This window comes from Labeo rohita, chromosome 17, assembly GCF_022985175.1.
Source record: "Labeo rohita strain BAU-BD-2019 chromosome 17, IGBB_LRoh.1.0, whole genome shotgun sequence".
Classification (NCBI taxonomy): Eukaryota; Metazoa; Chordata; class Actinopteri; order Cypriniformes; family Cyprinidae; genus Labeo; species Labeo rohita.
This window is the reverse complement of record NC_066885.1, coordinates 25,138,642-25,153,165: the sequence shown is the minus strand read 5'-3', so window position 1 is coordinate 25,153,165 and position 14,524 is coordinate 25,138,642. Positions and strand designations below refer to the sequence as shown.

Below are 14,524 nucleotides of genomic sequence, written 5' to 3'. Positions count from 1 at the left end.
GTCCTTTATTGAAGTAACTGACATATACATTAATGAAATTTTGTATACTTGTGTACTTATTTTATTCATTAATTTTTATAAAATACTACTTAATGAAATACAACAGAAATTCTCATTTGTATCACATCATCATATGAACATTCAGTTAGCTAGACTGATTTTAGTATCATGAAGCGTACATATATATAACAAGAATTGGATATCTGGGGGTTCATTGTGAATCGTATATAAAGAAATTTGATGACTCGTATGTGTCCTTTATTTAGCAATCAGACTTGAACAAATTTGAAAACTCAAACTTGTTTTTTAAGTGCCATTGTTTTAAATAATAACTAGTTCTTGGTTCCCAGTCTTCGTTCTCTGGACGCCTTTATGTGGTTAAACACCAGTTCTCTTTTTATTATCTAGAAGTCCATTTTGTTTTGAAATCATGAGTTGACTGTTTGATTGCATCAACATGTTAACAAAATAGCATTAAGCCTTATTGGTTTTATTACAATTTAAATACAAATCTAAAGAAGGGTACAGTTTTTGTTTTCTTTTTTATTAATTCTCTCTCTTTGCCCAATAGGAGAATTATGAAGAAGGATCCTCCATTCCCCAAAGAGGTGGGACCTCTGGCCAAAGACGTTATCCAGCGATTGCTAATTAAAGACCCAAAGAAGAGGCTGGGCTCTGGGCCTTCAGGGGCCCAGAATGTGAAAAGCCATCCATTTTACCAGGCAAGATGAAAATGAATAATTGACTTTATTTTTTCCCCCCAAAAAATACATTTTAGTAGAGAAGATTAACTATTTCCCTTGCCATTTTATTTCCTTGTTAAAGTTAATTCAGATTTCACTAAAATATTTGACTGTTGTTGATTCAGAAAATGAACTGGGAGGATCTAGCTGCTAAGAAGGTTCCGGCTCCATTTAAGCCCGTAATTCGTGATGAGTTGGATGTTAGCAACTTTGCGGAGGAGTTTACAGAGATGACTCCGACATACTCCCCAGCAGCACTTCCAAACAACTGTGACCGCATCTTCCAGGTAGTAATATTAATAACTCATTTTATTGTATAATAATATTTGTGTGATCACAGAGTTTACTGGTAATTTGCAATTTATGTGAGAATGTGAGGAATTTAAGACATAAATGCTTTACTATTGCACAGTAATTGCAAAAATCAGCAACAATAATTTAAATACATTAGTCCTCATTAGTGTTTATATTGACTGGGTTCCAAAAATGTCAGTGTGAAATATTGTCTATTATTATTATTATTATTACTACCATACATAATTGCAAAGCCTTAATTTATATCATACAGTTTACTAGATTATTATTCTCATAAATTAAAGAAGTTTACTTCCAGAACAAAAATGTACAGATAATTTACTCCCCCTTGTCATCCAAGATGTTCGTGTTTTTTTTCGTAAGTCGTAAAGAAATTGTTTTTTTGAGGAAAATGTTTGAAGATTTTTCTCTATATAGTGGACTTCAGTGGTGCCTGCAAGTTTGAACTTCCAAAATACAGTTTCAATGCAGCTTCAAAGAGCTCTAAACGATCCCAGCCGAGGAAGAAGGATCTTATCTAGCGAAATGATCAGTCATTTTATAAAAAAAAATTAATATATTTTTAACCTCAAATGCTTGTCTTGTCTAGCTCTGCATTAACTCTGTGTATTCCAGTTCATGACAAAATCGACCTACATCGCTGTTTTACCTTTTTTTTTTTTTTTTTTTTTTTTTTTTTTGTAAAGGGCATTTGATCTTCTTTGCATGTTCACTTTGTAAAGGCTGGGTCAGTATTTCCGCAGCAATGTAGGACGATTTTGAATCTGGATGAGAAAATGAGTTGGGAGTTTTTCGACATACACAGTCAACTAGAATACTAGACAAGACAAGCATTTAAGGTTAAAAAGTATATAAATTGTCAATTTTTTTTAGAAAATGACCTATTGTTTTGCTAAATAAGACCCTTCTTTCTCAGCTGGGATCATTAAGAGCCCTTTGAAGCTGCATTTTAACTGCATTTTGGAAGTTCAAACTCGCGGGCACCATAGAAGTCCATTGTATGGTGAGAAATCCTAAAATGTTTTCCTCAAAAAACAGAATTTCTTATCAACTAAAGAAAGAAAGACATTAACATCTTGGATGACAAGGGGTGAGTAAATTATCTGGAAATTTTTGTTCTAATAAAGTTAGAAGGCAGCATTCACTCACCAAAGCCAATTTTTACTAGCATTTGACAAATGATAATTATTAATTAAAAAATAGCAATCATTATTGCTGAAAGTATTCAAATATTATTGCTCACCAAGGCTACATTTATTTGATCAAAAATGTTGTAAAAACGATAATATTGTGGTATGTTTATGATTTAAAAAAATATATTTTTCAAAATATTTTTTAAGTTAATGTTGCCATTTCCTATGATAGAAATGCAGAATTTTTACAGCAGCAATTTCTCCAGTTTTCAATGCGACAGTAGTAGTAGTATATTTTAGTAGTATAGTAGTATAGTATAGTAGTATAAATATACTCAAAATTTTCAAAACAAAAAAGAAAAAAAACAGCAGAGATGCATGTTATTGGATTTTTTTTTTTTTGGCCTTTTTCATTCTTTTGAAGAGACAGGACAGTAGAGAATGACAGAAAAGCATGGGTTGGAGAGTTGGGAATGGGATTGGCAAAGGACCACGAGTCGGAACTCGGGTCACCAGAGGTGCAGTTGCACTATATGTCAGTGCTCTAACCGCTAGGCTATCAGCGTCAACATGATATTGGATTTTCGTCAATATCCGATGTGCCGATATTTTTCAACTCATTTTGGCCAATAACTGATGCCGATATCTGTATATTTCCTTTTGTTTGGAAACAACACCAAGTGTCTCCTATGCGGAGATTATAAGCAAATTATTTTTTATTTTGGCTAGTTTTTAGCAAGACCTTATTTGTTAGAGTTAAATAAACAATGATGAAGTTCCTTTATAATGACAGTACATTGAAGCTTTGAAAAAAACTGTAAATAAACCATATATCAATTGCTGCATTTTTAAATTTTTTTTTTTTTTTTTTTTTTTTCAGAAAAATGAAGTGGTAACCTTGACATTTTATTTTAAGATTTAACTTTAATTACTTACTTTATTTAATCAGAAAAACAGTGTTAATGTTATTTGTGTATTTTACTTTCATTTTATTTGAAATAGGCCAACAGCGCCCACTACGGAAATAAAACCTTGCTGATCGGGCATTAGGACCCGTGGGAGCCTGTCGCTGCTGCACACTGCTGCACATGCTATTACTGTTTACTCTATCACACACCAAATGCTTCGTTCTGTATGTTCATTCTCAGATTAAATTCAGCAATCCAAAACACTGAATCTAGTCATCATTTAATGCAAAACTTTTTTTAAGAATGAGCCACACTGCTGACGTGATCTAATTGCTCGCACACCCTGAGCATGTGAGAGTTATTCTTCTTATCGGCAAGACACATCGGCATAATGTTTCATATTGGATCAATGCCGTTTTTTACATTTTAAAGCCATTATTAGATGATTCCGTTATTGGGCCGATACCAATTTTTGCATTTAAAGTCATTGTCGGCTGATTCCGATATTGAGCCAATGACGATATTTACATTTAAAGCCATTATTGGACGATTCCATTATCGGGCCGATGCCGATATTTACATTTAAAGCCATTATCGGCCGATTCCAATATCAGGCCGATGCTGATATTTACATTTAAAGCCATTATCGGCTGATTCCGATATTGGGCCGATGTCGTTATTTACATTTAAAGCCATTATCGGCTGATGCCGATATTTACTTTAAAAACCATTATCGGCCGATTCCGATATCGGGCCGATAATATTGTGCATCCTAAAACATATATAAAACAGTAATTCAGCTTTTGAGGCACAGTTGTCCCAAAACTACCAAATGTCAAATGATTACTTTTCCAGGACAATATATCAGATTATCACTAACGCCAACCAGTGTGTGATGTACCAAACCAATGTTGATTCACAGTAAGCATTTATTTATGACACTAAGAATGAATTTCTGCACATGAGTGGACATTTGATGTTGCGTTAGAATATAATTGTTCCGTTAACCCTCCATTATTAGCAAGCAGGAAGTACTGAAGTGGATATGGGCAAGTCAGCCTTTATAACGATCACTTACGCAACGTGAGCCCGGCTGTCTATGTTGGTATTCAGATAAATTAGAGAGCTGTTTGGAGATGTAATTATGGTGATATGGAGATGGATTCAAGCATCAGATGTGAATGACTATTTTTGATGCGGCTTGATCCATAACGTTGCCTATAGCATGATGCCAGCTGAAATGGGAGGCTGCGAAAGAGATGGTGTCTATGATTGCCTTCTGAATCCTTCAGTCTGGCGGATCAATGCCGCCATTAAACGGCTCTGTCATGGAATAAAAGGTCGGCGTCTGCGAGAACAACCATGTCTGGCTCAATTACTCCTTCAACCTTTGATTACCAACTTCATCTTGGCTTTTCTGAGCGTTCGCCTTTCATGTGCGCTGGAATTTTGATCCTTCGTAATTCTCGGGCGGTACAATTGCAGCGACGTCTGCAATGATAACTTTCGAAGCGCTCCGCCGCACACACACACACATGCATAGCCGCATATAAACGCAGCCACCCCCTCGAACTCCTCACAAACTGAAATTAAGCTGCATTAGAGGACTGTGATAATTTGAAAAGCAGGGCAATCAAATACCTTGGCTTAGCAATTAAAAGCATTTCAACCATTCATCTCTTCATCCTTCCGTCCAGCCATCCTCTCATCCAGCCAGCCACTCCTCCGCCCATGTAGCACACAGCTGCAGTCTGGCCGTGTAAGTGGGACATGGGCTGTCGGAGGCTTTATTTAGATGGGCGCACATGATGCAGTTGTCGCAAACAATGTCACTGGAGTCCCTCTGCATGAAGGATTTGCAGAAATGCAAAAGGCCTTGGTGTTTGAGTTCTGTCAGTGACCCTAAAACTTCCTCTGCATTAGTTCCCTCTTCTGTTAGTGCATGTGTTTATAGATGTTTGTATCTGCAGGGCTATTCCTTCATGGCTCCCTCCATCCTGTTTAAGAGGAATGCGGTGATGGATGATCCGGCTCAGCTGTGTGGCGGGTCAGAGAGGCCGGGCTCTGCCGCTGTTGCCCGTAGCGCTATGATGAAGGTCAGTCTGCATATTGCTGCTTTGTAAAAACATTATAACATTTAAAACTGAAGTGTGTATTTTTTAGTGTTAAAGGAAAAGTTCACTTCCAGAATAAAAAATTCCTGATGATTTACTCACCCCCGTCATGTCATCCAAGATGTTCATGTCTTTCTTTCTTCAGTCGCAAAGAAATGAAGGTCTTTGAGGAAAACATTCCAAGATTTTTTTCCATATAGTTGACTTCAGTGGTGGCCAATGGGTTCAATGTCCAAATTGCAGTTTCAATACAGCTTCAAAGGGGTCTTTACGATCCCAGCGGAGGGTCTTATCTTGTGAAACGATCTGTCATTTTCTTAAAACAATAAAAAAAGCAAATGCTCATCTTGCACCAGCCCAACCAGGCGCATTACATAATGATGTTGGAAAGATCACGTGTGACGTAAAAAAAAAAAATTTTTTTTTTTTTTTTTTTTTTTTTCCTTTTGACTGAACATGTCCCGGATGACATGGCTGAGAGTAAATTACAAGGATTTTTTTTTTCTGGATGTGAACTTCTCCTTTAAGATCCTTTCTCCCATCCCAGTTTAATGTATAACTGTACAACTATAAGTAAGCCATTTGTATGTTGATTCGACTGAAAAGTGTAAAGATTTCTCTGTAAGTGCAATGCAACCAATGGAAAAAGTGTGAAAACACAGTAGAATATTTATATTACTATATTATATATATGTATATATAATTATATATGTATATATGCATTCATTTTTCTTAGTTTTCACTAAAACAGTTATCGTTTTTTCAATATGGGTTTATGTGAAAATTACCCCATGGTTTACTCACCGTCAAGCCATCCTAGGTGTATATGACTTTTTTCTTTCAGACAAATACAATCAGAGTTATATTTAAAAATGTCTTGGCTCTTCCAAGCTTTATAATGGCAGTGAATGGCTGTTGAGATTTTGAAGTCCAATAAAGTACATCCATTCATCATAAAAGGCCTTCTGAAGTGAATTGATGCGTTTGTAAGAAAAATGTCTATATTTAAAACTTTATAAACCATTCCAGTCTAGCTTTCGCTGACTGTCATATGAAAGTTCACAACATTGCTGTACCAGTGGATGACATAGGACATAAGCATTGTGTAAACTCTGGTGAGAATATGCTTGTTTAGCAAAGGAAAAGCAGTCTCCTCTTGGCTTCGAAATGTTCCGTAATTTTTCTTTACAAATCCTCATTTTATACTTTATTCTTCTTTGTTTTGCTCTTCCCAGTGCGCTTCCGTGTTCGTCACTTCTCACCAGAGCTTACGCTACGTCCTACGTCATCTAACACCACTCTCTCGTGAACACGAGTACCACAGTTAGCGGATGTTAGAGATTACGGTTTATAAAGTGTAAATATGGACATTTGTTTACAAAAATGGAAATTTGCTTCAGAAGGCCTTTATTAACCCACCGCATTATGGAGCACTTTTTTGGACTTCTACTGGACTGTTGAATATCAACAGCCATTCACTGCCATTATAAAGCTTGGAAGAGCCAGGACATTATTTTTATGTAACTCTGATTGTATTTATCTGAAAGATGAGAGTTATATACACCTAGGATGACTTGAGGGTGAGTAAATCATAGGGTTAAATCATTTTTGGGTGAACTATCCCTTTAAGTCTTAAAAAAAAAATAGCACCTAGTGTAATAGTAACATTACACACCACTTTGTTTAACATAACAACATAGTTCGCAGGTACAGTAACGTAATATTCCAATTGCATGCATAAATAATTACACGTTCTATTATTATATAAGACAGGAATAAATTACTATCAGTTATACAAGACATTTTTTCTATGCTCTACTGGTTGAGCTACAGGAATGGCTATTAAATGCATATTTTGCATATTGATTATTGCACAATTATACCATAACAATAATCAGTACTGGTTGTTAAGAAACAGTTTTTGTAAATTAAATGATGTAAGAGAAGTTGAGTAGAGGGTAAGAAAGAGAAAAAGATTGATAATAATGTGCAGTAGAGAAGAATACATTGACATGTGAACAAAAGACCTACCACAATTACCTACCACTATGCAAATGTTACAATGAGTGCCAAACATTTTAAAGGGGCTTTCACACAGTTCTTGCTTTAAAAACAGCTAGATGGAGTGCAGTGGTATTTAGCAGAAGTGTTGAATAATTGCACATTAATGTTGCCAGTATACACGCTCAATGTACTGAAGATGTCTATTCCTCGCCCAGATCCATCTGATTGGTCTGTTGTTTAAAAATTTAACTGCTGCAGTGCTAGTTGGCCTCTTTTTAGTTTAAAAATGTATTCAATACATTGTCTTAATGGGTGTGATGAACTAAAAAGCCAACAACATTCATCTATTGTGTGTAATCAAAAATAGCACAGTAGCACAAAATATAAAAACCTGACATTTTATACCCTTTAAGAGCAGCAGGATTTTCCTTGCTTTTCTAAATTTCATTCAACCACCATTGAACCACAAGCACATTAACATGACCTTCTACATTTGCAACAGTTACACATTTAGCATGTATAAACTCTAGCCTCTATATAAACTCTATATAAAATGTTAAAGGTATGGTAACAAAACAACCCGTTTAATTCTTAGTGTCAGATAGAGGGTCATGTGAAAGTATATTGCAGTTGTTTTGGTGCGAGAAAACTAAAAAAAAACATTGTAAGTGGATTTCTCCTGACCTCTAAACTGATTGTAGGACTCGCCGTTCTACATGAACTATGAGATGGACCTGAGGGAGAACGCTCTGGGAGAGGGAAGCTTTTCCATCTGTAGACAGTGCACTCACAAAAAGACTGGACAGAAATACGCTGTAAAGATCGTCAGTAAAAGGTACTGGCTATGCAGCCCTCTAACAGTGTATCTGTGACATATTTAAAATTCAGCTGATTTATACAGGCTAATAGTCATGGAAGTAATTTGTAGTTAATTGTTTTGCAGAATGGAGGCACAGACGCAGAAGGAGATCGCTGCTCTCAAACTGTGTGATGGACACCCCAATATAGTCAAGCTACATGAAATCTACCACGACCAGGTAACATAGCGTTGGAACTGAAATCTAGAGCTCTTGTGCACATCAAAGCCTCATTCTCTCAATGAACTGGGCTAGCCTGAATAAGTTTGAACTCTGTTTGTCCTCACACCTGCCCCAGATTTAATTCCCTTAATTCATAAACTGTCCCCTTGTTTTTAATTGTACTTCGTCTCAATTACAATCTAGTCTTTATCAGATGCAGCACCAAAAGAAGGTTAAAACTAACTGGAGATATAGCACCATGGTTGGTTTTCATTTCAACAGCATCAGATTGGTCCTTTTTATTTTTATTTTTTAAAGGGGTCATCGGATGCAAAATTCAATTTTACACGTTTGAACATTAATGTGTGTAGGAAGTGTGTGGACACATCCACCCTATAATGATAAAAATCCACCCAGTGTTTTTTTTTTTTTTCAGAAAAGAGCCGTTTTTGACAAGGTATAAAGGGTGTTGTTTTACACACCCATTGAAAAAGTGTTACAGACTTTTCATTAAGACCCTAAAGAACCATATCAGCTTGTAGAAAATGGGCATCTGACGACCCCTTTAATAAATCCTAGAGAAAACCATAGATTTACATTTTCTTCAGGGCAGTAAAAAAAATAGATGTGCATCAGACCTGCTTTACCGATGTAAGTTGATGGGAGACTCAGAAACCTAGCTTACAAACCAAAGATGTACATGACACGCAGGGCTAATACATCATTGCACTGTTCACTGGAAAATTACATTACATAACAAATGCATTGTGTATGTCAAGTTTACGAAGTGTTTTTTTTTTTTTTTTTAAATGCACACTACCGTTCAAAAAAGATTTCTTTTTGCAATGTTCTTGAAAAAAGTATCTTATATACACCAAGGCTGCATTTATGTGATCAAAAATGCAATAAGTGTAATATTGTGAAATATCATTACAATATAAAATATTTTCTATATTAATATTTTAAAATGTACTGAACTCCTGTAATGGCAAAGCTGAATTTTCAACGGCCAGTTTCCAGTGTCACATGATCCTTCAGAAATCATTCTAATTTGCTTATTTAGTGCTTAAAAAACGTATGTTATTAATGTTGAAAACAGTTGTGCTGCTTAATATTTTTCTGGAAAAAGGTGATTAAAAAACAGAAGGTTCAAAAGAACAGCATTTATTTAAAATGGAAATATTTTGTTACATTAAAAATTACTTTTTGGTGCATCTTTGCTAAATAAAAGTATTAAAGGGATGGTTCACCTGAAAATGAAAATTCTGTCATTAATTACTCACCCTTGTGTCGCTTCAAACCCGTAAGACCTTCGTTCGTCTTCGGAACACAAATTAAGATATTTTTTATAAAATCCAAGAGCTTTCTGACCCTCCATATACAGCAAGAGACCTTACACTTTCAAGGTCCAGAAAGGTACCAAGAACAATCGACAAAACACTTTGTGACATCAGTGATTCAACCGTAATTTTACAAAGCTACGAGAGTATTTTTTGTGCGCAAAAAAATGTATTCAACAGTTCTTCCCTATGTCACCCTAGCGCCTATTGGAGAGTATCACAACTAGTGTTGGGGGTAACGTGAGTTACGTAATCAGATTACTTTTTTCAAGTAACTTACAAAGTAACACATTACTTTTTAATTTACAAGAAAATATCTAGTTACTTTTTTAAATAAGTACTTTGTCTTCTTTGTCTCCTGTCCCCATGTTGAGAGAAATGTGCAGTGTAAACATGATGTTACTGTATTTCTAGACTATATGTGAACATGCATTAATTAATCTCAACCGCAAAAAAACATACAAACAGATTCATTGTCTATCAAAACTAATTAAAACAGTGAAATGCAAACTCAGAATATGACGCAAACCTGCAATAATTACATATGTGAAATGACCCAAATATCCTTTATGTATTTAATCCCATTTTATTAACCAATGTCTTTGCTGCTGACCTTTGATGACCTAGTTCAACTATACTAATAAGCAAAAATTAGATAAACTAACATTTGTGCTTCATTGTTTTTTTTTTTTTTTTTTATTGTTGAAGAGTATTGAACCTTCTCCTGCATTCTTCTGCACAGACGTGAATTTACTTTTCTTCAGCCTGAGGCTGTTTCATTTTACTTTTTTGGTGTAAAAGAGCTTTTACACTTGCTATATATAGAACTTTTTATATTTAAAACAAACAAGCAAGCCCTGCCCAGATTTAAAAAGCAACACAAAAGTAACTGATGTCACATGGACTATTTTGTCGATGTTCTTGCTATCTTTCTGGACCTTGAATGTGAAAGGACCCTTGCTGTCTATGCAGGGTCAGAAAATTCTTGGATTTGATTAAAAAAAAAAAAATGTCATAATTTGTGCTCTGAAGATGAATGAAGGTCTTATGGGTTTGGAACGATATGAAGGTGATTAATTAATGAAAGAATTTTCATTTTTGTGTAAACTAAAAAAAACATCTTAAAAAAAAAAACGGTAGTACGTATACATGTTATTTGTGTTTTTTATTTTTGTTTTTTGAGTGTGTGTGTGTGTATACAGTATTTCAGTGTGTGCCAGACATCCGGATCCATCGTCCTATTCATTAGTATGATAAGCTTGAGTCAGTTGGGCACCTCTTCAGATCTTTAAAAGTGTGTATGTGTGTGCGTGCCCACTTGCCAATTGGAGGTTATCAACCCCCACCCTCTGCACCCAGTGCCGTGCCCCAGATGAAAAGCAGAGCCGCCCTGCCCGGTCAGGGTCTTTGTTCCTCTATACCAGAGATAATGAGAGATATTAGCTTGCTCTTTTTCATTTGCCTCTCTTTCTTCTTTCATGCACACACACACTTGCACACTGGTACACTCTTTTCTATCTCATCCCACCCACATACGGCACGCAAACACTTGTTCTCCCGTTCACTTATTCACACTCATTCAACATATAATGAGACTGAAGCCTATTTATTAAATCATTTTGAATCTGAACCTTTGCCAAGTGATTTTTTCAGCTCCTTCTGAGTTCAAAGGCAGCATTCCCTCTGACTTTTTGTCATTAATGTGCGTCGGTGCCAGTATAGCAGGCTTGTGTAATTGCAATCATATACCATTCCATATGGTTATTCTTGCAAATAGTGTGTTTCTTTGTGCTCCCTAATTTTATATTTAGACTTATGCCCAGTTCTGGTCCAAGAGTTCCCTTAAAGGGATAGTTCACACAAAAATAAAAATTATCCCAAGAATTACTCACCCTCAAACAGTCCTAGGTGTATATGACTTTCATCTGTCAGACGAATTCAATCAGAGTTATATTCAAAAATGCCCTGGCATTGCCCATTCACTTCCATTATAACAGCGTTATAATGGAAGTGAATGGGTGTTGAGATTTTGTCTAAAAAAAGTGCATCCATCCATCATGAAAAGTACTCCACACAGCTCCGGGGGGTTGATAAAAGCCTTCTAACGTGGATTACTGCATTTTTGTATGAAAGATATCCATATTTAAAACTTTATAAACCGTAATCTCTAGCTTCCGCTAATTGTCATAAGTGCACACACAAGAGAATGGCGTTCCAGTGGATGAGGTAGGACGTTGGTGAACAGGGTGACGAACATGAAGCGCAGAGAGCAAAACAAAACACCGGTCACGAATTAGAAGTAAGAAAGTAAGAAAAATAGTACATGGTCAGGAGGAGACTGGTTTTCCTTTGCTGTAAACAAAACTTAGTTTTCGCTCGACTAGTATATTCTCACTGTCACCCACTGAAGTGAAAATGTAAAAATAAAATTGACTCAAAATATTAATGAACCTATAATAGTATATCTGTGATACTAAAATAACACTATTTTATGTTTGTGTAGCTACACACATATCTTATTCTGGAGCTCCTGCGAGGCGGAGAGCTGCTGGAGAGGATCAGAAGGAAGCAGCACTTCAGCGAGACGGAGGCCAGCTGCATCATGCGCAGACTGGTGTCTGCCGTCAGCCACATGCATGATGTTGGTGTGGTGCACAGGGACCTCAAACCAGAGGTACGGCATGCCACAACACATCCACTGTCATTATTTCAAATGTACAACCCACATGTCACAGCACTCCAGGCTGACAGGCCTCAAAGTACAGGTTGGGCAGAAGTTTACATAGTAGTTAGGCCTCAGGATTGACAAGTCTTGCTTAATTAAAAGGAAACGTATGCAAGAAACATCTGCCTGGTAAAGGCATCTGGGGAACAGTGAATTTGTAAATGTTTGTATTGTTAAACTAATAAGGTTTTACTTCTTTATTTTTCTAACTGTGTATGGAATCGCTTTTTTCTATTTGTAGAATTTACTCTTTACTGATGATACTGAGCATTCAGAGATAAAAGTGATTGACTTTGGCTTTGCACGGCTCAAACCCCCTGACAATCAGCTCCTGAAGACCCCCTGCTTCACTCTTCAGTACGCTGCACCAGAAATTCTCAAATACGATGGTTACGATGAGTCCTGCGACCTCTGGAGTTTAGGAGTCATTTTGGTAAGGCCAATTTTATACTGCATGTAATGCCAACAGTAAATGTGACCCTAGACCACAAAAGCAGTCTTAAGTAGCATGGGTATTTTCGTATCAATAGCCAACAATACATTGTATGGGTCAAAACTGATGTTTCTTTTATGCCAAAAATCAAAAGGATATTAAGTAACGATCATGTTCCATGAAGATTTTTTTTTTTTTACATTTTTTGAATTGCAGCAATTCTTAGGCATGTTATTTACTATCTCTAAAATTAGACAGGTTCACTTCCAGAACAAAAATGTACAGATAATTTACTCTTCTTAGTTTCTTTCTTCAGTCATAAAGAAATTCTGTTTTTGGGGGGGAAAACATTTTAGAGTTTGAACTTCCAAAATGCAGTTTAAATGCAGCTTCAAAGGGCTCTGAACAATCCCAGCTGATGAAGAAGGGTCTAATCTAGCAAAACGAATATTATTGATGGTTATTTTCTAAAAGAAATTACAATTTATATACTTTTTAACCTCAAATTCTTGTCTTGTCTGGCTCTGCGTCAACTGTGTATTTCGGTTCAAGACAGTTAGGGTAGGTTAAAAAAACTCCCATCTCGTTTTCTCCTCCAACTTCAAAATCAGTTTTACCTTTTTTTTTGTAAAGGGTGTTTAATCTTCTTTGCACGTTCACTTTGTAGATGGGAGTTTTTCGACCTACCCTAACTGTCATGAACTGAAATACACAGAGTTCACACAGAGCTGGACAAGATGAGCATTTGAGGTTAAAAAGTATATAAATTGTCAATTTGTTCAAAAAATAACTGGTTATTTCACTAGATAAGAACCTTGTTCCTCAGCTGGGATCGTTTACAACCCTTTGAAGCTGCATTTAAACTGCATTTTGGAACTCGCAGACACCATAGAAGTCCATTATATGGAGAGAAATCCTGATACGTTTTCCTCAAAAAAAACACAATTTCTTTACGACTGAAGAAAGAAAGGCATGAACATCTTGGATGACAAAGGAGTGAGTAAATTATCTGTAAATTTTTGTTCTGGAAGTGAACTTCTCCTTTAAATAACGTGAATATAACATACAATGGAGATCAGAATTAGAGAACAATCAATAAATACTTGTTTTTTCTGAAATATTGTTGATCTTCACCATTCAAAACTTAAAAGAATATCAGCTGTAGGTATACCACTGTTCTACCAACATGTTTGAATAAGTATCCAAGGCATTTCAACAAAAGCCTTTATTTTGTGGAAAACACAGTGATCAAAATTAGAGAACAGTAACCACTGTAGCACAAAAAAAGATTACAACTACAATTTTGGAGGGTTACAGCTGTCAGAAATTAGTAGGAAGTGTAGAGGCCCTTGGTTAGAATGACTTCAGCACATCTGCAGCCACAGGATATCACTAGTTTCTCTCACTGCGCTGGTGTGATCTTGGTTCACTCTTCTTTCACTCTCTTCTACAGTTTGGTAACTGTAATGGGTTTCTTAGCCATAACTTTGTCGCCAAGAGTTTCCAGAGATTTCCAGTCGGGATTAGATCAGGACTCCATAATATCCATTCCATGTTCTTAGCTTCAAGGAACTGCTTTACCTGTTTTGCAGTGTAATGGGGGCATTGTCTTGCATGAAAGTTGCAGGCTTATTGGGAGATGCTTACATGGAAGGAACTGCATTTTGCTGAAGGAGGTTCTGATAAACATTTGCATTCACCCTACCGTGTAGCTGTATAAGAGGCCCAACTCCTACTACAGAAAACATCCCCCAAACCATGACACTTCCTTCTCCGCCTTTCACCAACTT

At 36.2% G+C, this 14,524-nt stretch overlaps 1 protein-coding gene across 1 annotated transcript in view; it reads left to right on the top strand.

Moving 5' to 3' along the window:
* Positions 1 to 14,524, top strand: part of rps6ka5 (ribosomal protein S6 kinase, polypeptide 5) — a 49,462-nt gene that overhangs the window by 22,307 nt on the left and 12,631 nt on the right. The window contains exons 8-14 of the mRNA XM_051134023.1: positions 572 to 722; positions 869 to 1,030; positions 5,070 to 5,195; positions 7,919 to 8,052; positions 8,161 to 8,254; positions 12,080 to 12,250; positions 12,543 to 12,734. Coding sequence (XP_050989980.1) covers positions 572 to 722; positions 869 to 1,030; positions 5,070 to 5,195; positions 7,919 to 8,052; positions 8,161 to 8,254; positions 12,080 to 12,250; positions 12,543 to 12,734 — 1,030 coding nt within the window. The remainder of the gene's footprint in view (positions 1 to 571; positions 723 to 868; positions 1,031 to 5,069; positions 5,196 to 7,918; positions 8,053 to 8,160; positions 8,255 to 12,079; positions 12,251 to 12,542; positions 12,735 to 14,524) is intronic.